This window comes from Amblyomma mixtum, chromosome 2, assembly GCF_055824585.1.
Source record: "Amblyomma mixtum isolate Tamu chromosome 2, ASM5582458v1, whole genome shotgun sequence".
Lineage (NCBI taxonomy): Eukaryota > Metazoa > Arthropoda > Arachnida > Ixodida > Ixodidae > Amblyomma > Amblyomma mixtum.
Window position 1 is genome coordinate 11,186,976 of NC_143013.1, and position 26,463 is coordinate 11,213,438.

The 26,463-nt window shown below is 43.5% G+C and overlaps 2 protein-coding genes across 3 annotated transcripts in view; one reads left to right on the forward strand and one right to left on the reverse strand.

Annotated features, from left to right (window-relative positions):
- ScsbetaG (Succinyl-coenzyme A synthetase beta subunit, GDP-forming) lies at positions 1 to 16,942 on the reverse strand. The gene is made up of 12 exons (XM_089570467.1): positions 16,613 to 16,942; positions 15,971 to 16,115; positions 15,503 to 15,602; positions 14,449 to 14,539; positions 10,401 to 10,553; positions 9,947 to 10,036; positions 6,840 to 6,936; positions 5,548 to 5,709; positions 4,049 to 4,191; positions 2,835 to 2,955; positions 2,075 to 2,222; positions 1 to 141 (listed from the first exon to the last, which is right to left on the reverse strand). The coding sequence occupies exons 1-11, from the start codon at positions 16,667 to 16,669 to the stop codon at positions 2,110 to 2,112; spliced, it is 1,272 nt and encodes a 423-aa protein (XP_089426593.1). The 5' UTR covers positions 16,670 to 16,942; the 3' UTR covers positions 1 to 141; positions 2,075 to 2,109.
- LOC149358400 (cyclin-D-binding Myb-like transcription factor 1) overlaps positions 16,503 to 26,463 on the forward strand; it is a 23,509-nt gene continuing 13,548 nt past the window's right edge. Inside the window, exons 1-8 of one of the 2 annotated variants that reach the window (XM_089570465.1) lie at positions 16,503 to 16,814; positions 17,661 to 17,853; positions 19,608 to 19,751; positions 21,477 to 21,532; positions 23,542 to 23,635; positions 24,417 to 24,493; positions 25,649 to 25,839; positions 26,012 to 26,121. In XM_089570465.1, coding sequence (XP_089426591.1) covers positions 17,664 to 17,853; positions 19,608 to 19,751; positions 21,477 to 21,532; positions 23,542 to 23,635; positions 24,417 to 24,493; positions 25,649 to 25,839; positions 26,012 to 26,121 — 862 coding nt within the window. In that variant the 5' untranslated portion in view covers positions 16,503 to 16,814; positions 17,661 to 17,663. Of the gene's footprint in view, positions 16,815 to 17,660; positions 17,854 to 19,607; positions 19,752 to 21,470; positions 21,533 to 23,541; positions 23,636 to 24,416; positions 24,494 to 25,648; positions 25,840 to 26,011; positions 26,122 to 26,463 lie in introns of both variants that reach the window. The other variant, XM_089570464.1, reaches the window with a different exon arrangement.

Sequence of the window (26,463 nt, forward strand, 5' to 3'; positions counted from 1 at the left end):
TTTTAGGAATGCTTGATATATTTATTGACAACGCAACAACACATGGCCCTAGAAGGTGCAGCTACAGGCTGCTCTGTACAACAAAATAGTTCTCGCACCAGCACTTTTTCTTCTCTATAAGAGGCACAGTGTGTATGTGATCTGCAAGAAACAGCAAGTGAAAACGGATGATCAGAACTAGTTCTTTGCATAGACAGCATGCTACAGAAAAAAGCTTGCATGTAGTACATCCATCACCAAAACTGTGCATCCTGAATTCTACATAAAGTGCCCCTGCTAGAGCACTGCATGGGCTAACATTTTGAGGCCCCACAGGTCCGCCGTGTTTCTGAGCTGGGCTCGCCCTTGTTGACCCAAGTAGCAAGGGGAGATTAGTTCAACTAGCATATAGCTTCCACGGTAGTTTGTTTGCTACATATAAGGCATTACCTACAAGATTCCGCTCTTGCGTAGAATGAAGTGTGCGTGGCGAATGAACAGATGCCTCAATGACGGGCTCTGCGAGAATGACCTTTTCAGCAAGGGAAGCCACTGCACCAGAATCTGAGGATGTACACCATTTTCTTTCATGAAAACTGCATGGCGATGGGCAGTTTATCGACCAGTGTGTTCTTACATCAGACTGATCTTTCCCAAGGGAAAGAAGTCCTAATGTGCATAAAATAATTGCGGTTGGTGGCCCACCCTACTCTTGTGATGGAACTAGATTGAACCCGGGCTTACGCAGTGCTCTCGCCCTGGCACTGTGCGCCAGTGATTGCCGATATCTGGTCACCAGACTAGCCTAACGGGTGAATAATCACTCAACCAAGCCAAGTGCTATCTTCGTATCTATTATTTTTCCCAGGCATATGCACAACTTGTTTTATGCGGTCATTGAATAGTAAAATGTGAGCACCAATGCTAACGGAACAAAAAATTGGAAATTGGCACGATTGTTTCAAGCCATAATGCGGCCTGAAGCGGTAGCCACTCGGTACCTTGGGTGTGAACATATCAATTCAATTACCACTAGCCACAGTATACATTTGATATTTTGTGCCATTCCTGATTACATCAGCTGAAAAAACTGGCAAAGAAAGATTTTTTTTCGTCACTACAGTAAAAAAAAAACAAAAAAAAACCAAAACAAGCAGACATCTGACCACGTGGTTCTTGGACAGCGATTGTAAAGCCGCAAATTGCACCATGACCAAATGAAAGAAGTGAGTGTAACGGCTAGTCTGATTACTGTCTGATGAGAAACTGAATGCGATTGGTTTTGGAATTTAATTTGCACAAGTTTAGCTTCGATCCACACACTGACCTAGAACAAATGTGTGAATTTTTTTTTTTTTTCTCCACGAAAACACAGGCTTTAACTGATTCAAGCAAATGAATGCTCCTTTTTGCCCTGATAGCAAAAAATTGCACAACCACTCAAGATGTAGTGAAAAGTGCTAGTATATACAGGTTTCTGACCTCCAGAGATCACCCAAAGAAAGTCTAGAAAAATATTGGCAGGGTCACGAAAGGAAAAGTTTGACTGTTAATGAGAGAGCCATAGTGGGCTTGCAGCTCAAATCCCTTAGATTTGCTGCAAGTTTGCAACACTGTAGCTTTCTGTGCAACACCAAAGCACTATCAATATGGTCTGCTTTTGGCTCCACTTTCAAAGGAGTTATATTTACGAGCCCACGGCACGGATAACCGTCAGAGCTTTAGCTGTGGTTAAATAACATTGCTCGCTGTGATAACTGCACACGCCGATAACCTGCTCGAGCACTATTTACTTAGAAGCTCGTCAAATGCACTGTGTCAACTGGTGGTGCTCAAACAGGCTAAGAATTTCATACTGGTGCAATTAATCTGACTTCTACATGAAGTGGCCTACATGGTCGTTCCTGACTTTGGTTGCAATGGCCTTTCATGTGCTTTTACTGCACTTCCAAGCATTTTTTTCCCCCCACATACACCACCCTTCCAACTGCTTTTCCTGCCACAACTGCTGTAGAAAGCGAAAAATTGCACGACTACAACAGCACATTATGCGAACAATCATGAGGCATCAAGTCTGGCCGGGGCAGGGTGCTACCTCGGCTAGTGGAGGGACGTTGCTTGCTGATCAGATCAGCCTTTGAGACTGGCAACTGCTTTCTGCGCTGCATCTTCCAAGTCTGCTGCTGCTGTGATGCGCAGTCCACTGGAGCTCAAAATTTCCCTCGCTTCATCGACATTCGTGCCTGCAATAGCAATTTGCACAAGCTAGATCAGCACCCACCCTTGATCTGCATCCGCGAAAAGAATCCCTGAGCTGATACGTACTTGCAGAAAACACTGCATCAGAGTGACAGTTTTCATGCAATTCTTGTTTTTATATTAGAAGGCTTGCATCTAGGTTTCGGTGAACATGCAGAAGTTGGGCCACTGAGCCGATCATTAGTGAAGGCATGCAACAAGGGCTTGGGATTGTTGCTTTGTCAATTCAACACTTATGCCACACTGCAAGTGTGGAAGAACAGGACAGTGAACTGAAAAAAGGACCATGGCATCATGCTCCATTGTCAGAACATGCAAGTTTCCATGAAACTACTGGTCGTGTTATTCTCCTCGCCACTCCTTGAAAATTACGAAAGTAAGAGTAAACGTCTGTGACTTCTGTCATGCTCTGCCGCTATGTGACTGCTACTGCTCAGTCACTGGTCATCCTGGACTCCTCTCTGACCAGTAAACAGCACAGCGTCTTGAAAGAGCACTCATAACAGTGGCTGGCGGCCTATGCATGGTTCAATAACTTACGCACAGCTCAATAGTCTTGATATGAGCCACAGTGAAAAATGTGCGCACTGCCTCACCTTCTAGCCTCACCACCAAAGGCACCTTCAGGTTGATTGACCGACAGGCACTTGTGATTCCATTGGCAATGGTGGCGCAGTTGACGATGCCTCCGAAGATGTTCACAAGAACAGCTTTGACCTGTGGTGCAGTTACACACACGCCATGTTCATTCACAATTCTTGGCAGCGCATCAGGGTGGTTCTGTCGGTTATCACGAGTGCGAAATCCTGTTATCTACACACACCGCGATTCTGCAGCGATTCTCGTTTTGAGCCGATTTTGCAAAGCTCAGCATTTTGAGAAGCTCGTAAGAAAGCGGAAGACATACTGTATATTTTTTAGTTTCTTTCAGGAGCCACATTTAGATGCTAGTTGCAATGTTTCCACGCTGGCTGCACTGAATTCAGTGCCATTCATCAGGATTCTACCCGCAGCCTGACTAGCCCAGTATTTAATTTAACAAGGAGATTTAAAAATGCCATTTTCTAACGCCAGGAATGAACCCAAAAGTGCTGCTGGATTCGCGTTCTTAATTTACTCACGTGCATGTCCTACATTATATCGAAAATGTGATGGTCAAATTTTATTACAGTAGTGTCTATGCGGCTGCTCTGTCAGACCAGCAAGCCTATTTTACATTTGCCAAAAAAAAAAACATTCATTTTTATTCAAGTTCTTCGTACAGTAAATTTAACTTAGTTAACTTGCTAGGTAGCCTTAGCTGAGATTTTTTCTTTTTTGTCTGCTGACATTGTACACCTCTTTACACGTGCCGTTAAATGCAACTTTTCTATGGCTCCACTGATTGTTCTTTCAAATGCATTGGAGCACAAGTAGTGGGTACAGCCCTAAACCACCGCAATCGCATACATGCTGCACATTCACAGTTGCTGGCACCTCAACAAGCTGCACGGTTGCTCAGATGAACATAAATGCAGGTCTTGCAGATAAAATGCAGACAGACAGATGAAATAAAAACGAAGAAAAAGAGAAAAGAATAGAGAAGGAAATGGAGAAGTGTCCACAGAAGAAAGGGGGCACAATAAAGCTGGAACAAAGAGGCCACTCCCAAAGTGAAATTTGCACCGCTCAGCCAGTGCATGTGCAGCCAAATTGTGAATGAAAAAAAAAAAAATTCTTTGCTGGTAACGGAGGCGCCAGCCTAATTTACATCGTCACTTTCCCCTGTGGCAAACAGAAGACCTATTGCAATCCCATGTGAGCGGCTTGCCTTCGGGTCGTCGGTGATGATCTTGAAGGCTTGTGTGACCTGGTCCTCCTTGACCGAGCCGCCAACATCAAGGAAGTTTGCTGGTGAACCGCCATGCAGCTGGATGATGTCCATGGTAGCCATGGCCAGGCCTGCTCCGTTCACTGCCAAAGACGAGGTTTGCAGATATTGAACGCACCTGCTCTCAACGCAGCCAGCTAAAACAAGCTGCCACACTTGACATCGTTTGCAACAGCAGCATATGTGATGCATTAGCATAAGACAGCGCTTTAAATGTCAGCAATGAAACTTTTGCTTCCGAACCCCTCAATGATATAGTGACAATGCAGTAAGAATAGATTGTACCTGATTCTATGTACTGGTATAAACTGACATGACAACTTTTTACGTATTAGGAAGGACAGAGATAAAAGAAATTCCCTAGCACTGATGTACAGCTTAGAGATTATTTCTCATAACTTAAGACCTTAGTTGCTTATGTGCCACAATTTCTTAAATGCTGCATGTAAACAATCCTGCTGTAGATTGGCAGATGAATTCAACTTTACACCCCAGAAAGTTGCAGCCTTAATTAATGTGCTTTAGATCATTTACATATACACTTCAATGAAGGATATACTTGCAGTCTGAGCTGCTCAAGCATTCATGATTTCCAAGACGTTGAGTACCACGATTTTTGCAATGCAACCAATGCAGAGGACATGTAACAAGTTGTCCTGTTCTGACTGTGCCATATGAAAACTCCACACAATCCACAACAGTAACACAAATTCCTGTGCCTTGTGCAGTAAAGTCAGGTGCCCTGTCATTAAGGGGGGACACTGGTCTTGAAAAAAATATTTTTATTAATGAGGTCACAGTTACGAAATCTTCAGGGAATATGTATTTTTGTGTGCTGATTCTAAATATGTCATTTAATTTCATGTTAACCAATTCCCTGAGCACTTATGCACTTTTTATGGAAGTATTTTGCGGAGAGTTTTGAAGAAAATTTGCTGCGGGAAACTCGCTGAAATGTGTGCCATTGGGTTCTCTTGACGCCAAGGAATGCAATAAGGGTGAAATCGTCTTCCTGCCTATCATAGAACTTAAGTTATAGAGTTTTGAAGTTGTTGCTCAGAAATGAGAAGGAAAGTGTGTATTCCTGTTTCTGAAGTGGCAGCTTCAGTACCCTATTACTCAAGTTCTATGAGAGCCAGGATGATGATTTTACCCTTATTGTATTCCTTGGTGTCAAGAGAACCCAATGGCATACATTTCAGCGAGTTTCCTGCAGCAAATTTTCTTCAAAACTCTCTGCAAAATACTAGCATAAAAAGTGCTTAAGTGCTCAAGGAATTGTTTTACATAGAATTAAATGACATATCTAGAATCAGCGCACAAAAATACATGTGCCCTGAAAATTTCATAACTATGACTAAATTAATAAAATTTTCTTTTCAAGACCAGTGTCCCCCCTTAAGAGGGTGCAACACAGATCAAGCCAAACGCAGACTTACCTAGGCAGGCAATGTTCCCATCCATGCCAATGTAGTTGAGGTTGTGCTTGGCAGCTAGCACTTCCCGTGGATCACTCTCGGACGTGTCTTCCTGAGCAAAGATGTGCTGCTGCCTGAAGGCCGCGTTGTCGTCAAAGTTGATCTTGGCATCGAAGCACACCACTGGCGATCACCAACACAGAAACCACATGAGAGGCCGGTTCAAAGCATCAATGCCTATGTGGCTCACACAACAGGTGAGCAAAGGACAGCAGAATGTTTAGTTACTGGCTTGGTGTTACATTGCCTCACAACTTAATGAAACACATTCCCTGTAGCTCAACACAGCAATACAAACTTGTGCCAACAAAATATCTGAAGCAGTTCTTGGTGTTCAGGCAAATAAAAGGATTCTCAAAAGGAAACGGATGCGAGAGAAAATCAGTACCCTGACCATAATATTAAATTTAGATCACCATGTGGGCTGAATCTGTGCAGAAGCAGATGGTTTAATGACGTGAAAATTTTGGACACCTGGTCGTCTTAGTATGTCGACATCTCGGTATCTAGGACAGACAGAGATGTCATTTTGTTCGCTAAGAGAAGCTGAAGGCACAGATTTTGCAGTAATCAAAGCACAACTGTTCAACTGTTCAAAAAATTCATGATTTTTCATCTTGAACACTGCTATTCCGAGCGCTGTAAAATTATTTATAAGGGCAAAATAGTAAAACAGTTTTGATTACTGCACTCTTTATTCATTGGACGATGTAGCTATGCATTAAAAATTATTTTTTATTAGTCATTTTTTGCACCAAGGTGCTAATTAACAACTAATTAAAATGAATTATCTTAGAAAATAATTTTTAAAAATTTCAGATTTGAAATCTGCATAAAAAAGAGCAAGGTGATATAGTTTCATTAGGATTGGACTACAAATAAGGAAAATAGGTCTAACACCAGTGTCTGCCCTTAAGTGCATTTTAGGAACAGCACAGCACAGTCCTTTTTGTTTCCAGGCGTGTTGTATTTTGCCACCACGAACACGTGTCCGAGAGTGTGTCGGCTGCTGCTCTTGCAATGCAAGTGATAATGAGCTCGATCATGCTCGGCACAAAGTAAACAACAAAACAAGAAAGAGAAATTGTCAATCAACGCTTTCTTATTACTCGGGGTTCTTTTACTAGTTGTTAATTCCGCACCAATCAGAGCAATGACGGCGCTCAATGACAACAAGTGTTGTAGGCAACAAGCTGTGCTTCTGCAGCTGCGCTAGGGCTGCGACACAGGGTCAGGGTTCAGGAGGTACGCACCTCTTCCGTCTGGTGTCTCTCCAAATGGGTTGACTTCAACCTGAGTGGCATCAACCTTGATGAAGAGATCGTACAACCTCTCTATCTGTTCTGCCGCCTGGCAGAGTGCGGAAGGGGGAAGGAAAGAAAAGAAGCACAGTTAAAGAAATGAGCGGAAACTATTTTGTTTACTCCAGATTACTCCTGCAAGGATACTGTTTAGAGCATAGAGTTTCTTACTATTACCTAGAGGGAAAGCTGGCGGCGCTGCACTTCAGCCACCATGGACGCCCAAAGCATCATGGGGCGGTGAGCTACTTGTTGCGGCACAGTCGTAATTTTTCGGGAACACAGAGTGGCACTACTAAGACGTTTCATTCCGAAAACTCTGTTCGTGTGTGCGCAGACGACTTTCGCGCGAACGCAGTGTGCAAAACCCATAGTAGTGAAAACGCGACGACACACGACGCCAATAAAAGGTTTCACTTTTCCGAAATGCCATTAAAAAACCTCTTATAGTATCTAAGCAACAACATTTTTTTTTAAAACATATTTACTTTTAAAAGTGCGCCTGTTAATTACGAAATATTAGTTTTTATAGTGTTCATTACTTGGCCAATAGGAGAACGAGTCGTCTCTTATTTTGGGCAAACTTTGCACTTAAATGCTTTTCTGCTCGTTTGTTGCAATCATTAGACAAGATATTGAATATTAGGACGTTTTTAGTTATCTAACAGCTTTATTTTTCTATTATTTTTTGGCCAAAAATTGCAGTTCCGCAACAAGTAGCTCACCGCCCCATGATGCTTTGAGCGCCCATGGTGGCTGAAGTGGTCTCGAGGGGTCGCCATGCAAACTCCCATAGACGGGCTGCCAGCTTTCCCTCTAGGTAATAGTAAGAAACTCTATGGTTTAGAGTCATGAAAATTAACAGTGCTAGAGCTGCTATGAAGAGAAGAGCGCCAACTTGAAAGGCTGACATTTATCCAGAGAAATAGCCCCCCAAAAATAATGAAAAATTAAAGGAGAATAAACAGATGCACAGCTATTCATGCTGTCCCTAACTATTGCTGCTCAACCCTAACAATGTGCACCAGCTGTTTCCATGACAACTATTTGTCATCGTGGGGGGTACAGTGCAAACAAGACGAAGGACGAAGAAAGAAGACTACACAGACGAACGCTGAAAGTTGAGACACGGAAAAGGGCCCTGTGCAATAGAAATACATTGAAGAAGGATTTGTTGCCTGTGATATGCCAGCTATTTGCCAGCTGCACCTACAGTCCCTTGATGTGCCACCTTGTGGCTCCTGTGTCTTGCAGCTGGTATACAGCTAATCACAATAAATGTTTACCCAGGAAAAAAACTGTTTACATGTCACTGCGTGCTTGGGTACAGGCCGAAAAGAATGAAAGAGTTGGTCACAAAACAGATTCCAACTCTGCCAGCCGAAGGAATTGTAATGACAGGATCAGAATGTGTGTCCTGCAGCACACTGCCAAGATGCGGTGCACCTAACTTTTCTCACACCCTACAACCCGCCAGTAACAGATGTTCAAGGAAATGGCTATGCTGATATTTATCTGAACTTGTAAGGTACAAGCTGCATACTGGGTGCAATAACCAAGGGGCACTATTCAGAATGGTTAACGATATCTCGGATATGAAACTTGCGTGAAGGGTGGGGGGAGGGGGATACTGAAATACTCTGTACATGGGCATTACGCAATCTGCCTCCGTAAAAATGCAGTTATCGCAGCTGGTTACTGAATCTGTGATGTCGCGGCTACGGTAGCAGAATGCCACAGCCACTGGACCATAAACATGATCGAAGTCAACTATTTTCAGGGACATAACTTTCAGTTCATGCTGATTGGCTGCATTAGCTGAGCTGAACGTGCAAAAAAAAAATTCCAGACGAATATGCCTCCCACCTACACCCACTTGACAAGGCTATGACCACAGAATGAAACATTAAAGGGACATGAGGCCAAACTGAAGTTGGCCTGCATCGAAAGAGGGCTGCATCTTAACGACAAAGAGGCTACTTTCACCGAAAGCTTAGTTTTGTTTGGTTTATGGTGTCTAGCATCCCAAAGTAAGTCAGGCAAAAAGGGATGCCATAGTGGAGAGCTCCGCATAATTTCGACCACCTGGGGTTCTTTAATGTATGCTGACATCACACAGAAAACAGGTCTCAACATTTCGCCTCCATCGAAACAGGAGCGCCGCAGCCGGGATTGAACCCATGTCTTTCAAGTCAGCAGCGGAGCACAATAACCACTGAGCCATCGCAGTGGCTTTCACCGAAAGCAGATTTTATAAGCTAGAAAAGGCCAAAAAATGAAATACAGATATCACTGCCATCAGCCGTTTTCATAAACTGCAGCGATGTCAAGAGTTTTTTTTTTTTGTGTATATTATATCTATATGGCTAGGCAACTACACCATTTATTTCGAAACAGCAAGAGCAGAGTCGTCTCTGTTACTGACATCACAAGTTTGAATCAAGTGGTAGGGTAAAAAAAATGTGCCATTTGTACATTCAATTCTCTCAGTAATAAGCATGTCTTTTGGTGCCGGACAAACATAAACACAGGCACAAAGAGCGCAACAATTAATTTTTACTAAGAACAAAAATTGGATGGAGTCGTTCTCAGTGCCCTTTCAATACACACCCAATATGCTTGCATATGACTTTCACTGAAACTGGCCAGTTCAAGCTGCGAACGAAACTTGCAAACTCGTGCTTTGCAATGGAACATGATAGCCACTGATCCACCGTGAGAGGTCCAGAGTGACCACTTCACTTTAGCTGCTTTCAAAACATTCAACAAGCAGTGCCATGAACAGCCCCACATTGGCTCTTTGTCACTTTGCCTTACATTTCCAGAGAGGACTTTGCCACCTACTCTGCCAGAGTAAAAAGAGAACACGTTCTGGTCATGCTGTACTATTAATAAGCATACCAACGGCACCAAGTTTCTCAGATAGTACATATCACTCCCTAAGTTTACTTCGGGTACTCAGAGTAACAACATATTACGAGATCTGATAGTGCTCAAAATATGCTACTGATTGCCAATTTTGGAATTAAAATTTATGAGCACACTTAAATGCGTCTCACCTTATCTAAAAGTGGACCCTTGAAGTTGAGGTTCTTCGCGATTGTCTCCGCTTGTTTGCGAGTGATGCCCTCCAAGATGCTGATTGGTTCCTGTCAAGTAACCATGACAATGAGTTTGTGAAGAGCTTGGCGAGCATAACCAAAGATGCAACTTTCGTAACTGATTACCACTACTCGCACATTACAAAACACTCACTCATGACGTGCCTTGCGCTATTTAAGTGCAACTTGAGGTACTAGGGACACATTGAGGTTTCAGCTTAAGATCTTTAGGCACAGTCCATACATTCGTCAAAACAGATAGTACTGCTGGCTGACATGATGGCAGAGTGTGTTTAAGCAGTGTGATAATTATATCATGTGAGGCCAGAAAGGTGCACCTTTTGTCGCATGCTCAGGACCTCTGCAATATTCTCAGCTAAAATGCTGTTGCATGCAGCGCACAGCCACGCACCTTAAATATGAGTTCTGGCGTCTTTTCAGCGACGTCTTCAATGTCCACACCTCCTGCTGGACTGGCCACAATCACAGGGCCATTGTAGGAGCGGTCCATCAAGATGGCCAGGTAGGTCTCCCTGGCAATGTCCAGTGCCTCAGCAATCATCACCTTGAGGGAGAAAAAGAAATTGTTGAAGGTGCAATCACGTAATGTGACGGGAATTTCATCATCAGCTGTATGCGTAAGGGGGATGTACAATAAGAGAATGTGTTGCGAGTTCAGCCACACAAGCATCACAAGACCAACTAAATGGGGTCACGTGAATGGCAATAACAGCAGACTCTGTAAAAATGTCGATTTTCGTAACCCTTAAGGGAGTTGAGACACGTCAAACATTTGGCTGGATTTCTTTTACTGCCGGTGATGCGTCAGTAATCACAAATCATGAATCACTTAAAGTAACAGGGAATGGAAAGTTTAAACAGAAGTTTCTTCTTCAACACGATTTTGAGTTCTCAAGCTTTCAGACCTACTACAACTGGTAGCATGACTACGACGAGATGTACATGGGCACCTGTACGATGCTTTCACACACAGTCATAATTTGTGCAATCCTTAAAGCTTTCTACAGTCAAACCTCATTATAGCGAACAGGTAAAAAAGTGTAAAATAGTTTGATATAGCTGAAATTCACAATATAAATTTCACGAAAAACTCGTACAGGAAAAAAGCATGATTTAGTCAGTGAAAAGACAGCACCTGGAATGGACCTTTTCAGTAGTTTTAGCGCCATAATGAAGCCACTCACGATCATGGAGACCACAAAAACACGAGCACCATACACCAGTTAGGTTGGCTTCCTTGCACAGAATCACCAGAATTCAGCGGTGGAAAACCACACGCCAGCTAGGGTGGCTGTGAACCAGCCTTTACTGTGGTGCCACGGTAAAAAAAATTTGGCACCAGAACGAAAGCTATCACCATTTTCACCACCTCTGTAGGTGTCAACCTGAGCACAGCATGGTTGCTGGAAGGTTACAATCGACCATGCTGCTGGTTGCAGGGCGCTACTAGATGGGTGCAAGAGGTGAAAATGGGTGCTGACTACCTGGCTACTAGTTGTTTACGCCCATATATTTTCTATGGCGCTGTTGGCACAAGCGAGATAAAGCGTGAGTGCCACACCACCAGTCACTTGTGTAGCGAGGGAAAGCCTGCTGCCTGCCACCGAGCAGGCACAACTTGGCGCTTGGCAGTTCGACATATGTTTCATGGCAAACCGCATTCGATATATGAAGCAAGAATCACATGTGTTTACTAAAAAAATTTAGGAACAGTTCGATTCAGCTGACAGTTCGTAATATCTGTGTTCATAATACCAAGGTTTGACTGTAGCTAGAGGAAACTGATGTCGACAGTAATAAAACGCATGCAGCGTTTCACAACAAAACAAAAATGAGAGTCTGCACTATACCTTGATGAGCTGAGCGCAGTACACAAGAGGCCACAATTTCCTGCGATCAAATGACTGATTTGCTATATTGAGTGCCACTAAGTGGACTCATTCTGTGGAAAAAGACTTTAGCAAAAAATTTAGCCAGAGTTGGGATGTTTTTTAATTCGTCCCACGAGTAGCATTTCAGCTGTTTTAACAAAATGGAAAGAACACTGAAATTTTTATGCCTCCACTCCCCAATGAAAGCGATAGGAGGTTTCAAGTGAAACATTATTAGGACCCTGAAAATCCCGTTTCAGCTTTTCTCTTGCACCTCTATTAATCACGCTATTAATCAAGCCCCAACCACAAAGTGCCCTTACTGGCAACCTATCTAACACTTCAGGTGAAGGCGAATCACTCTTTGAGCACACTGTCGAACAAGAAAAATAAAATAGTGCAATCATACAAGGCGCAAGTATTGAAAGCACTTGCAAATGTTGTGTTGGGTCACGTATGTGCATGGAGGGAGGAAGCCTCCGAAACAAAAAAAAAAGTGCAGATACACTTACAAAACACTGCTGCAAGAGGAATTTCCACAGGCTGTCCACAGAAACCCCTGTATTCTATCAAGGCTATATTCTTCTTCTAGTAACTGCTGCAAGAGGAATTTCCACAGGCTGTCCACAGAAACCCCTGTATTCTATCAAGGCTATATTCTTCTTCTAGTACTTTCTCCTATTCCTTCGTCCACAACTTATCCTTTCCTTTCAAGCTCAGCTGGATAATGTGGGTCACCTATCCTCCTACTTACTGCTGCAAGAGGAATTTCCACAGGCTGTCCACAGAAACCCCTGTATTCTATCAAGGCTATATTCTTCTTCTAGTACTTTCTCCTATTCCTTCGTCCACAACTTATCCTTTCCTTTCAAGCTCAGCTGGATAATGTGGGTCACCTATCCTCCTACTTACTGCTGCAAGAGGAATTTCCACAGGCTGTCCACAGAAACCCCTGTATTCTATCAAGGCTATGTTCTTCTAGTAACTGCTGCAAGAGGAATTTCCACAGGCTGTCCACAGAAACCCCTGTATTCTATCAAGGCTATATTCTTCTTCTAGTAACTGCTGCAAGAGGAATTTCCACAGGCTGTCCACAGAAACCCCTGTATTCTATCAAGGCTATATTCTTCTTCTAGTACTTTCTCCTATTCCTTCGTCCACAACTTATCCTTTCCTTTCAAGCTCAGCTGGATAATGTGGGTCACCTATCCTCCTACTTACTGCTGCAAGAGGAATTTCCACAGGCTGTCCACAGAAACCCCTGTATTCTATCAAGGCTATATTCTTCTTCTAGTAACTGCTGCAAGAGGAATTTCCACAGGCTGTCCACAGAAACCCCTGTATTCTATCAAGGCTATATTCTTCTTCTAGTAACTGCTGCAAGAGGAATTTCCACAGGCTGTCCACAGAAACCCCTGTATTCTATCAAGGCTATATTCTTCTTCTAGTAACTGCTGCAAGAGGAATTTCCACAGGCTGTCCACAGAAACCCCTGTATTCTATCAAGGCTATATTCTTCTTCTAGTAACTGCTGCAAGAGGAATTTCCACAGGCTGTCCACAGAAACCCCTGTATTCTATCAAGGCTATATTCTTCTTCTAGTAACTGCTGCAAGAGGAATTTCCACAGGCTGTCCACAGAAACCCCTGTATTCTATCAAGGCTATATTCTTCTTCTAGTAACTGCTGCAAGAGGAATTTCCGCAGGCTGTCCACAGAAACCCCTGTATTCTATCAAGGCTATATTCTTCTTCTAGTACTTTCTCCTATTCCTTCGTCCACAACTTATCCTTTCCTTTCAAGCTCAGCTGGATAATGTGGGTCACCTATCCTCCTACTTACTGCTGCAAGAGGAATTTCCACAGGCTGTCCACAGAAACCCCTGTATTCTATCAAGGCTATATTCTTCTTCTAGTACTTTCTCCTATTCCTTCGTCCACAACTTATCCTTTCCTTTCAAGCTCAGCTGGATAATGTGGGTCACCTATCCTCCTACTTACTGCTGCAAGAGGAATTTCCACAGGCTGTCCACAGAAACCCCTGTATTCTATCAAGGCTATATTCTTCTTCTAGTACTTTCTCCTATTCCTTCGTCCACAACTTATCCTTTCCTTTCAAGCTCAGCTGGATAATGTGGGTCACCTATCCTCCTACTTACGCAGCCTTGTACTACGCAGTGTGTGTGCTTTTAAAGGCATGAGTGTTCTTTATTGTTATTAAAGTGAGTTTGAACCTGGATGTTTATCCGGGTAGACTTTGCAGTACGTATAAAAAAGGAGGCAAAACCCAACAAACAAGCACCAAAAACTCCTACTTTCACCCTTGCAAATATTTTTCCAGCTGGGTCCACTCCATAGCAAGTGGCCACTCCTGTGGATGCTGTGGTACTGCTACTGCTATCACTAGTTCGCACCTGGAGATGGCATGTAGGAGATTTTCATTTTTAAGTGTAGCTGACTTCTGCAAAATGCTTCGAGAGCCTTTCAACAGTTGGTGATAGAAGTAAAAAAAGCTTTGCCTATGATGCACTTAGCCACTACACTAAAGCCACACAGAAATGAACAAGCACCTTGTTTACTAGGACACCATCCTTGGGAGTCTGCTTGGTGACCAGCTTGTAGCCAAGCATCTTGCTCACAAGTTCTGACACCTGGGCAGGACTACACACACAAGAGAAAAATAAAATGGCGTGAGGGATATGACTGGCTATGCCAGGCACTCAATACAGCACACTTTGCCTGCAGATCACATCACAGAGTTTAAACCCTTCACAGACTAGGATGAGTCCAGTTTGCTGCATGTTTTGTGGCACACTGTGTGCGGTTTAAGATGGGTAGAGCTCGTTCAAAGCAGTTTTTTGGTTTGTCGATAGATGGCACCACAGGTGCTAAATAACCATTTCGGTACTATGCTAGAAAAAAAAATTTGTCAGTTAAGGGGTTAAGGTTCAGCATCTTCATAACAGTGTAATGCTAACACATAGCAATGCTTCAATTGGCTGCCTGGATGTTATGCCACGGTTAACCCAGGAAGTCTCAATTCAGTCTCAAATCCATATCACCATCTGAGCTTACTCAGTTTCAGCCAATTTCATGAAAAGCTGCACATAAGGCCAAGCACCAATTTACTACCACTGAGTGAGCTCCAAAGGCAAGGGAGTTGCAGGCCTGTAAACGTGCTACTAATGCTCACAGTGTCTTTTTGTGGTTGTTTTGCTATATGACAAGGCACATTTGGTTGATAGCAGTGTTTACTTGACTGCGAACCAAGGAACTATTATCACTTGAAACAATTCTAGCTGTGGCTAGACTGTACAACACAGGAATAGGAAATTAGACGGAAGGTGTATTAGTTGAAAGTGAACACTTGTTCGATTTTTCTTGTGTGTGTTGCATTCTGTAGTGCTATGCTTCAGGTTCATAAAGGATGCAATGCAGGCGTTCTACCTGCCCGAGTGATTACTCAAATAAGCGGACCCTATACCTGCAATAACCTGGCCTCTTTGGTAGCAGTACTGGTGCCTCTAAAGGTAACAAAACTGGACACTCAAAGCTAAACAGCACACAGCAATGCGACTCCATTTGAGCAGATGCAGTGCTAGTTAGTATTGAAAAAGTAATTACTCTTTAGTTAGTTTGACTCCACCTCGAAGGCCACTGCTGAATGTCCCTTTTCCTCTGCCACCAGCGAGTATTTGTGCTTTGATGACAAATTCTGCCACATCTGGAAACAAAAGTAATGCGCTTGTTCACTAGCCACAAAAAAAAAAGAAAAAAACTTTGTGAAAGTAAATCAATGAGTCCTTCCATACGTGGAATTCATATCTGAGTTCACAGGGTGCTTTTAGGCAAGTTAAAAACAGTTCTGAATGTGAACTTCGTTTTTTTTTTTTAAAGGACATATGCAGGAAACCAGGAAAATCTTCAGGCTGCGTGAAATTATGAAACCAGTAGCAGTAGCAGAGAAGCACTGAAGGAGTGTGGTAGTAGTACGCAATATTCATTGCTTTACAACTCGGGTCATCGCTGTGGGAGTGCGATCATAAGAGTTGGGGCTATTTACGGCTCATACGTGGCCGACCACAGACTTACCGAGCGTCCGCGAAATATCCTGCGCTTGAGAAATATTCTCCGCTACCTTGAATCTCTGGACTGTGACACCATTGTCAGCCATAAGCTGCTTGCTTTGATATTCATGGAGGTTTAAACATCTCGACGACGGAGGCACTAAGCATGCCTGCAAACATTCAAAACAAAACAGAAAGGGCAGTGTGAGCAGGTCGCCTTGGTACGTGTCAACATGGGCACGCCGAAAACGCGCGATTTGTATCGTGTTATGTGCGAATTGAGATTTACACTCTGATGAATACTCTCACTTTTAAAGCACTGCCGAGCAGTGAGATGAAACACTAGCTTGCACTCGCTGTGCACAGCGTTTTCTAAGCTTGCTTTTTTCCTCTTATTTTTTTTTTTTGCTTAACACTTTACAGCACCTGAGCCGAGTTCCATGCTCGTTGTTGTCGTTACGAAAAGAGCGTGCTTAATAGCGTCAAATTCTTTTGCCCCGAAGAGAGCTAGCATTACGGATTTGACCTATGTAGTTCATCGGTCAAGCAGCGGGTGCGAGGTCGGCCGCGAGGCAGCAAGCAGGGCAAGAAGCGTTGTTGATACGCACGCGAGACCGCACGAGCCTGAGGCCAACAAACGTAAACAGCTGACAAACAGTTTCCTGACCTGTTTTGCCCAAAGTCGAGCCAAACGCAACGCACGTGACAACCGCACAACCTCCATGCTTCCTCAAGTCGACCGCGAAGACGCCACTGGTCTCGAGAGTTATCAGGGCTATCAAAGGCCGCGCTAGCTGACGGTAGAGCTGACGGGGAACGCAGCTTATCGGCCCAATGCCCGGTGCTATTGCGGCCTGCCCTCAGCACTGGTAAGCACGGCTAGTCCGTCTTGCGTTAGCGTGTGCTCCGTTGTAAACCGTTTGGCGGCATTCTGATAGGGCGTTTCGACTCGTGCTCGCGAAGGCAAGTTTAAAAGAAGCGCTCCGGGCTGTAGCAGCCGCCATTTTCCATCATCCTGGCATTTCTCGCGTTCCCGGATAATCCTTGGGTCCCCCACCAGTCCCCACGTTGCTAGGCGACCGCATCAGTGATAAACAGTGGCATGATGTGCGCGGCCACAGATTTTGTGGGAGAACTGTTCTGACCCAAAGCAGCCCGAAGTGTCGACATTTGGGCTGTTCACCTCCTGTCGTCAAGCGGTGCCGTGATCAACTTTCGGCTCCTATGGAGCTGTCGCGATCAGTATTAAAAGTACCTTTTGATTGCTGTAAGGCGTTGTTGTTTCTATACTGATGAAATGTCGTTACGATTTTGAACGTAATAGGGCAACAGATAGAAGGCCGATAGAAAGGTCCTGGATGCTACACGCATCCTTCAGTGCTTCGAAAAGTGACTGGGATCTCGCGCGTTCACTCGTGAGATCCCAGTCCGAACAACTCGGGTTGGTGAGCATTGCGAGGAAATATTTCATGCCAAACCCACGTTACCTTGACGCGTCTGTTAATCTCACTGGAAGGCAACCGGAGCCTATTTGTGGTCTGGCGAAGCTGGTTAAATGAAATTGAGTCATGAATCCACAATTCTGTCAAAATTGAGCATGTCAGCATTTTGTTTCTGGTTTATTGGCCCAAGTTTGAGTGTGTAGTTCCCCTTGTGATGACAGCTGGAGTTGTGTTCGGCTTTTAATGTGCTGTTCAATTTTATTCCCCATCTAGGTAATGGACCTGACTCGTGTAGCAACTGTCGGTGTTCAAGCCGATTCACTTGATGGCCCTGACTTAGATGAAGAAATATCTGTGGAACCTGTGTCCCCATGCCATGGCTCCCTGGTTATGGACGCCTGTGAGGCGGCATACCTCACTGACAACAGCATTGAGGAGGAGGTGGTTGTGGTGGCTGACAGTGCCAGTGAGTGACACTCGTGCCAGGAAATGGCAGCTTTTTTAAATATAAAGAGCAGTGATGGATTTCAAACAAGTTTAGTTCAAGAGAAAACAAAGGGGCACACTGCCTTCTTGCCGTGAAAGGACAGCTAGCTGTCATCATTCTCAGGCCTTTATATGCTCCGTGTCATTCAAAATGCTACGTGCAGGTGGATTTTCTTTCACTGACAGCATGCACGCACGCTGCCATTGAAAGAATGTGAATCTGTCAAGTGTTCTTGAAAAAAAAAAAAAGCTGATTTTGTGTGTGAACCTACAGCACCGAATGAATGGGAAAGGTATTAGTTTGATGCCATTGTTGTGCAAAAATTTGCACTTATTTCAGGTCACAATGTTTCGTGCATTCAGTATGCTTTCAAGTAAACTCATCTGCTGAATGCACACAAAAGTATGCTTGAAAACTTAAAATGCTCCATTTTTCTTTTTCTCAGTTGTGGTTGATAGCTTACAAAGGTTGGCATTCTATGGCACCTCTTAGTTTTGACTACGCTGTTTGCGACAAGTACCCAAACACGAGGCCTTCCATCTTGCTAGAGTCATCAAGAATGTTCATGAACTGTGATTACGGTACTCACACACACAAACAAATGCAATACATGGATGCTCGCACTCATCATTATTGTGGAAAACACAATAACGCTGGTGCTTGATGTTCTAGCATTGCTTGAAAATTTATCGCCCCCCAGTCTCTATATGTTAGCCTTTACAAAATCAGTTTGGCTATGTATACGAGGTGGCACCAAAATGTTACCAGTGTTATTTTTAAGTTTTGGTTGAATGTTAATCAATTAGTTTAACATCCTTTTTTCGAACATTTCATAAATTCTACAAAGAAACATTAGAACGATAACCTGGACCTAACCTTAAAAAAAATTTAAACAACATAAATTCAACTTTCTCTAGATCGGTAAAGTAACCTTCCAAGAGCTTGCAGGCCCATCAGTGGTGAAGGTACGCACTTTCATCATCAATCTGCAGCTAACAACAAAGAGGGCGAGACTTGAGTTATACAGTACATCACAACCAACTCACTCACCTCCTGCAACTCAGCTGTAAAGCCGCCGCGGTGGCTCAGTGGTTATGGTGCTCGGCTGCTGACCCGAAAGACGCGGGTTCGATCCCGGCCGCGGCGGTTGAATTTCCTTGGAGGAGAAATTCTAGAGGCCCGTGTACTGTGCGATGTCTGTGCACGTTAAAGAACCCCAGGTGGTTGAAATTTCTGGAGCTCTCCACTACGGCATCTCTCATAGCCTGAGTCGCTTTGGGACGTTAAACCCCATAAACCAAACCAAACCATCACTCAGCTGTAGATGGTGATGCTGGTCCTCACTAGTTATGGGGTAATCCCTTCATCTTTCACTCTCACTCATGCAAGGTCGGCGTGAAGGCTAGCAAATGGGAGAGAGCAAGAGAGGGTAACAAGAGAGGACTGTGTTTGCCAAAACTCACTTATTTGGCTTGCACTGAAATTAACTGCTGATACAGGCCCGAGCTTTGTCTCCCTACGGCTGGGTTACTGGTTACAGCAGTTCTTTGTGCTATATGAACGGGGAAAGTACCATATCCAAACACATTACTGCCCATAGCAGACCTCAAGTTTGTTAGTGCGAACTTGCAAACGTCATCAGAAAAAAAAAAAATTGAAGATTTGAGATTTTTTTTTCTTGCTTTTTTTGGATAATTTTATAAATTTGTGGTATTGTTATGTTCACGTGCCAGGCGATTCACTGCCAGGCATTGACAACCTGGACTCGCCTGGCAGCAGCAGTCAGGAGGTGGCCCCTTCCTATTTCCTGGCTCAGTGTAGTGAGGATGACAGTCAGGTCATACACCAGCAACCTACACTCTTTCTGGCAGCCCAAGGTGAGCATTGGCATAGTTAGACAGCACAGGTGTACTTTGCGTACCGCAGCACTCATGGTGTAACACGTGCCATGCAACTAAATCTACCTGACGCATTCGCTAACATAAAAACTCCAGTTCACTGTGTGTATACTTTAGACAAACTAAATATTGACAAATCTGGCCCAATTTGGGGACTGCTTACTGACACCATCTGCCACAAGGGACGAGAGAAGTTGTTCCTTCTTGAAAGAAAGCTGTCCAGTGCATCTCCAGCAGTTAAATTTAATATATTCAAATTTCTGGTAAGGCCTGGAATGTGCTGGCATAATATGGAGTCCATTCAAGAGACACTTGAGGCATAAGCTAACAAGCGTACAGATTTTTACAGTGAATTTGATATTTTCTATTCTCGCTTTTCTAACGTTAGTAACCTTTAAAAGGCAAACCTTCAAGCATTTTGACGCTGCAAGATTGTGTCCAGGCTGAAATTCATAATTTCATTTCTCGCAGTCGCTATTATAGTGTATCCTGGTCACTCTACCTCCAGTAACCTTCCAGGTGTTCATTGAGAACTAACCGTGCAAACTGTTTAGACAATTCAGGAGCCGTGATGCTAGGTGCAATGCTATGAGGTTCAGCATAGCTGGGGCAGGAAAATGTATGGCACGCTTCTTGAGGACTGGGGTTCTTGGAAAAATATGTAGATGAACTACAGCCAAGCACAGCTAATGTGAAGCTTCACTTCAACTCACAGAAAAGTTCTCCATTCACTAAGACAGCATTGATCGGGCTTTGTGGTGCATATTAGTGTTGCTTGATCATACAGCTCTTCAAAGCAGAAGTATAACTCACCATTGCAGGTATTTCAATGAAGATTTGATTTGCTGCAGATTTTGAGCACATCCTTTAATTAAAACGCCAGATAGATCAGACTTAGCTTGCATGTCTTGTTTAAGTAGAATTAATGTTGGCTGAGAGGACATGTGGGCTAAGGGGACATGGCTAATTAAGGGGGGAGCCTGGTCTTGAAAAGAAAATTTTATTAATCTATTCATAGTTGTGAAACTTTCAGGGCACATGTATTTTTGTGCGTTGATTCTAGATATGTCATTTAATTTCATGTAGAACAATTCCTTGAGCACTTATGCAATTTTTATGCAAGTATTTTGCGAAGAGTTCTGAAGAAATTTTGCTGCAGGAAACTCGCTGAAATGTATGCCATTGGGTTCTCTTGATACCAAGGAATGCAATAAGGGTAAAATTATCATCCTGGCTATCATAGAACTTGAGTTATAGGGTACTGAAGCTGCCACTTCATAAACAGGAATACACACTTTTCGTCTCACTTCTGAAGTGACAACTTCAAAACCCTACAACTCAGGTTCCATGATAGGCAGGAAGACAGTTTTACCCTTATTGCATTCCTTAGTGTCAAGAGAACCCAATGGCATACATTTCAACGAGTATGCTGCAGCACATTTTCTTCAAAACTCCTTGCAAAATACTTGCATAAAAATTGCATAAGTGCTCAAGGAATTGTTTTACATGAAATTAAATGACACATTTAGAATTAGCACAAAAAAATACATATTCCCTGAAGATTTCTTAACTGTGACTTCATTAATAAAAATTTTTCCTTCAAGACCAGTGTCCCCCCTTAATGTTAATTAATTAATTAAGTTGAAATAACTTTGAAGCCATGTGTTTTACTGTGCTTCACATTGTCGCTGCTCTTAGCTGCAGGTGAAACCAGCAACCTGCCAGCGGAGGCAGCTGTCCCCGTTGCCAATGTCGACGAGGTAATTATGCTTTGCTCCCACTGGTGTAATGCAGTAGTTATTGCACACTGTCCTATGTTGTGCCCAGTTTGGCATCTTTTGATCTCTAAGCTGATTTTCTATTTTGCACCAAGTAGCTCATAATATTAGCTCGAAAACGTTGGCATAGGCTGTAGAAACGTATGGGCGTATTTGTTTTCTTGGTTGTTTCTCAGTAGCCCATGGCATAACCGCTAAAGGTGCAATAGTTTTACATGGACATGCCTGACACAGTAGCAGGTCTTGGTGGGTAGGAGGTCCCCACAAAAAGCTGTTTGCATGCCAAAGTGTTAGCCATCTTTCCTGTTGTAGCACTATACAATTTAACGAAAAGGGCTTTCATAGCATTATGAACAAACTGAAAGGCACAAGGCATGATAGATGCTGCTCATGACCTCTGATGTGACATGAATTAGTGAAGGAACATCTTCATCAGTGTTCAGTTGGGGCATAAATTGCAAATGTGAATTCATCACAAACTTAATGACGGGAGGTAGGACTGCGCAGAAAAGCTATGTATCACTGGTTCATCAGAACACGAGTTACTCTTAGCACTTAAGTGGCTAAATGATGTCTAGCTTGTCTTCACTTTTAGAGATGGCTTGCAAGAAGAGCAGTAGCAGTTGGTGATTTACTAGTGCTTATGCTTGACACAGATCATCTTACAATATCTAGCTCAAAAGGCAGTTGATTACCTCTTTAGCCAGTGCATTTCGTTGTAAATGGGCAGCTTATGTTACACTCTACAACTGTGCAATGCTCACAGTATGTGACTTTCCACAATTCTGCCCTCTGCACCTTGTTAGGCATTGAGGAACGGAAGCAAGAAATTTGCCTTATTCTATACTTTGGGGAATTGTTTTCATCATGAAAAATGTTGTTTTTCTTATGTACTATATACCTTTAGGGATGCTTGCCTTAGGGATGATATTGCGGATGCCTTCATCTCCTGATTCACTTTTGTATTGCTGAAACTTTAAGGGAGGATAAATAGATAGTTTAGGTAATATGTGCAAGTCGAAAATGTTGTTTCGATTTAATTCAATAGTGTATTTGAGTGGTTAGTGACACTCTAGACAATGCAACTTGCTTGAATGCCGTCCTACACGTATTGTTTCTTCAAGGAAGCAGTGCTATGATTACTGCTTCTCCGAACAGAAATGAAAGGGTTGCTGCCTCTTCACTCTTAACCTGTGCAGCCTTTCAGGGCAATAAAATCTTTATGGCACATTCATTACTTATAGAACACAGTCATTATGGCACATATATTACTTACAGCCTCAACGACTGCGGACAGACTTATTTTACAGCTGGCTAAGATGGTCTTTCCGATTAGTGCGTGGAAAAGGTGGACAACCCTTCCTTTCTAGGCATATGTATGTGCGTCTCTGCAACATACAAAGCATACAGAATTCACTCTCACTGATGCTTTTATTGTGAATGTTCTCATTTTACATCATTCTTCTATCTGTCTCAGTACAGAAAGCTGTAGATCCCCTTCTATCACACCAAGTGTGGCAGAAATTGTCATTGGATTTATTTGGTCATGCAATGAATTCTCGTTTGGGTTAAAATCCTGTGTGAAGCATATTTGGTTTGCCTGATTGTGTGCAGTAATAGTGAAGGGAGGGAGAGAAAAACATGCTAATTTTCGGACAAGATCCACTTACTGCTCTGTGGGGGTGGGATTGCTTGAGGCTTCTGTAACACAGGGCCCAATTGAAAATAAACATGCATGGCTTTGCGGTAATCTCTTTTGTTGCATTGTCGTGTGTTTTTGTAGTTCCAAGTGTATCCTCGGCTGTGATTGGCCGACTGGTGTAGTCTTGTTGGTGTAGTCTTGTTTCCTCTTTTGCTCTTCATCAGCTGCATCACCTTGCTGACTTTGCTATAAAAACGTGAAGCTAATTCTGTGGAATGCTAAGGTATTCTTTTGCGAAGAGCCTAATTCCTTGCGGCACTAAAGACCTGCGGTTCTCGTCTGGTTGCAGGCTTTGTCCAAGGCTGCAGCCACAGCGTCTGTGACAGATGTGAATCAGAATTGGTTCACTACAAAGGAGGATAAGAGCAGCTTTCAAAACAAAGGTAATTGACACTTGCCTTGCTCGTGGTGAAGCATGCCCAGTGCATCTTATCCTTATCTTTTGCCTTATCTTATCTTATTTTGTCAGTTGCGAGGCACTTTGTTTGTGTTTGCTGCCAGAGGAGCTTTAAGTGGTGGCCAGAAACAATGCCTGCTGGGTGCATTGTTACACAGCAAATGCTTTATGTGAGCTTTTTCGCTCGTCGTCAGAAGTAGCCTTTTTCAGTGAAGTATGAGAGATGCCAACAGCCACAGAAACCAAGGGACGCAGGGGATTTTTTTTTTCCAATTTTATTTATTTTGTGCTGTTAGATTTAGAACATTACTGAATATGTTACCGCTTAAAGCTAATTGATTAGAAAAGCAGAAGAAAAAACAACCACATGCCGCCGGTGGGATCCGAACCCACGACCTCCGAATTACGCGTCCGGTGCTCTACCGCTGAGCTACGGCGACGGCTGTCAGACCTTCTGCTTTCGGGGGTATTTATGTTTACAAATAACCTAACCTTGGGAGTGTTCATCAGCGCCACTCTAGACGTGTGTGGGGACATCTGTGCATTGTTTGGGCGTGCACAAAAACTGGCGACCAGTTTAGACGCCAAATGACAAGGCAGCGCACTCTGTACAGGGACAGAGGCAGGCCATCTTGAACCCAGTGGCCAAAGTTGACGATGCACTATGAAGTGAGCCACTTGAGCACTCTAGACGTGTGTGGGGACATCTGTGCATTGTTTGTTGTGGTCCATTTGCAAACTGCTGATTTTTTTTTTTTTTTTTTCAGGCCACTCTTGGAAACAGGGAATGTTTTCTAAAGAGGAGACCGAAATTCTCCAAGCCAACATACAAAAGTACTGTGAGGTAGGACATGCAGAAGTGGTTTTCAAATATCCTACATCAGTTGCACTTATTTAACAATTTCTGGCATTGAAATTGCTTTAAAATAAGGTAGCAAATAACGACAACAGTTGTTCTGGCGTTTATGATAGCATGCACACGGCGCGCAAAGCTATTGCGGAATTGTAGCTGGCCACACTTTATGCAGTCATTAGCATGGCGAGTGTTAAATACTTCAAGCCATGCTCCTTGCAGCGGAGTGGATTAGTACTGCCATTTAGTTGGCCTCAACTTGCTTGAGTTGTCTTGATAGGAGCTTGACATACAGATGTCTCACATGGAGCTGAAACTAGACCCTCGTCCTTTGTCGGCTGGAATTTGTGGCATTTGGGCTTGCTCTGTGGTAGCCATAGAGTTTCTTACTATTACCTAGAGGGAAAGCTGGCAGCCCGTCTATGGGAGTTTGCATGGCGACCCCTCGAGACCACTTCAGCCACCATGGGCGCTCAAAGCATCATGGGGCGGTGAGCTACTTGTTGCGGAACTGCAACTTTTGGCCAAAAAATAATAGAAAAATAAAGTTGTTAGATAACTATGAATGTCCTAACATTCAATATCTTGTCTAATGATTGCAACAAACTAGCAGAAAAGCATTTAAGTGCAAAGTTTGCCCAAAATAAGAGACGACTCGCTCTCCTATTGGCCAAGCATTGAACACTATAAAAGCTAATATTTCGTAATTAACAGGCACATTTTTAAAAGTAAATAAGTTTTCAAAAAAAATGTTGTTGCTTAGATACTTCAAGAAGTTTTTTAATGGCATTTCGGAAAAGTGAAACCTTTTATTGGCGTCGTGTGTCTATGCGTTTTTACTACTATGGTTTTTGCACACTGCGTTCGCGTGAAAGTCATCTGCACACACATGGACAGCGTTTTCGGATTGAAACGTCTCAGTAGTGCCACTCCGCATTCCCGATAAACTACGACTGTTCCGCAACAAGTAGCTCACCGCCCCATGATGCTTTGAGCGTCCATGGTGGCTGAAGTGCAGCGCCGCCAGCTTTCCCTCTAGGTAATAGTAAGAAACTCTATGGTGGTAGCTGTAGACTGTCACTTGTGTGACCAGTGTGACCGGCATCTGACCAGTAAGGACTGAACCAGTGGTGGTCCTGTGTGCAGGAGCGTGGGATCAGCAGTCCAGCGACAGTAATTTTCTCGATGACCAAGGAGGAGCGGAAGGACTTCTACCGCACGGTAGCGAAGGGCCTCAACCGGCCGCTCTTCTCGGTGTACCGCCGCGTGATCCGCATGTACGATAACAAGAACCACATCGGCAAGTACACCTCGGAGGAACTGGACCAGCTCAAGGTGTACGTAAGGCACCTCCGAGTACTCTCGTTATACCTGAGACACCTGCTGGCTGCTGTGTTAAATCGTGCTCTTTATTTGACACTACTTTTATGCTTTATAATTTCTCGTGGGCACAGGCTTGAGTAGTGGTTTCATTGAGTAGTGTATCTTCATACGCTCCGTTCACTGCAGGCTGCGTGCTGCTCACGGGAATGACTGGCGAGTTATTGGAAATGCACTGGGCCGAAGTGCAGCATCTATAAAGGACCGTTGTCGACTGATGAAAGAGAACTGCCGGCAGGGTGAGAGTGCACCCATTGTCAGTCACTCTGTTGAACTGTTCACTGCTCTAAAATTATATGGCAACCCAAAATGAGAACACGAGAGAGACCAGAGGCTCACAGGCGCTGATCTCTTGTCTTACGACCTCGTCTTGGGTTGTGCTATAATTTTGAAGTGATGTCACACAAACTCTCCCAGATTGCCATATTAATTCACTGTGCACTTTACAGATGATTGCTCATTGTGCTGTGACAACTCTGGGACACGGTGTTATTTGTGAGAGGTACATAACTGAGTAGAAAAATGTAATTTTTATTTGTAAGCCATAGTTTCTTAGCAGGTTTCATTTTTCCTAATGGTTC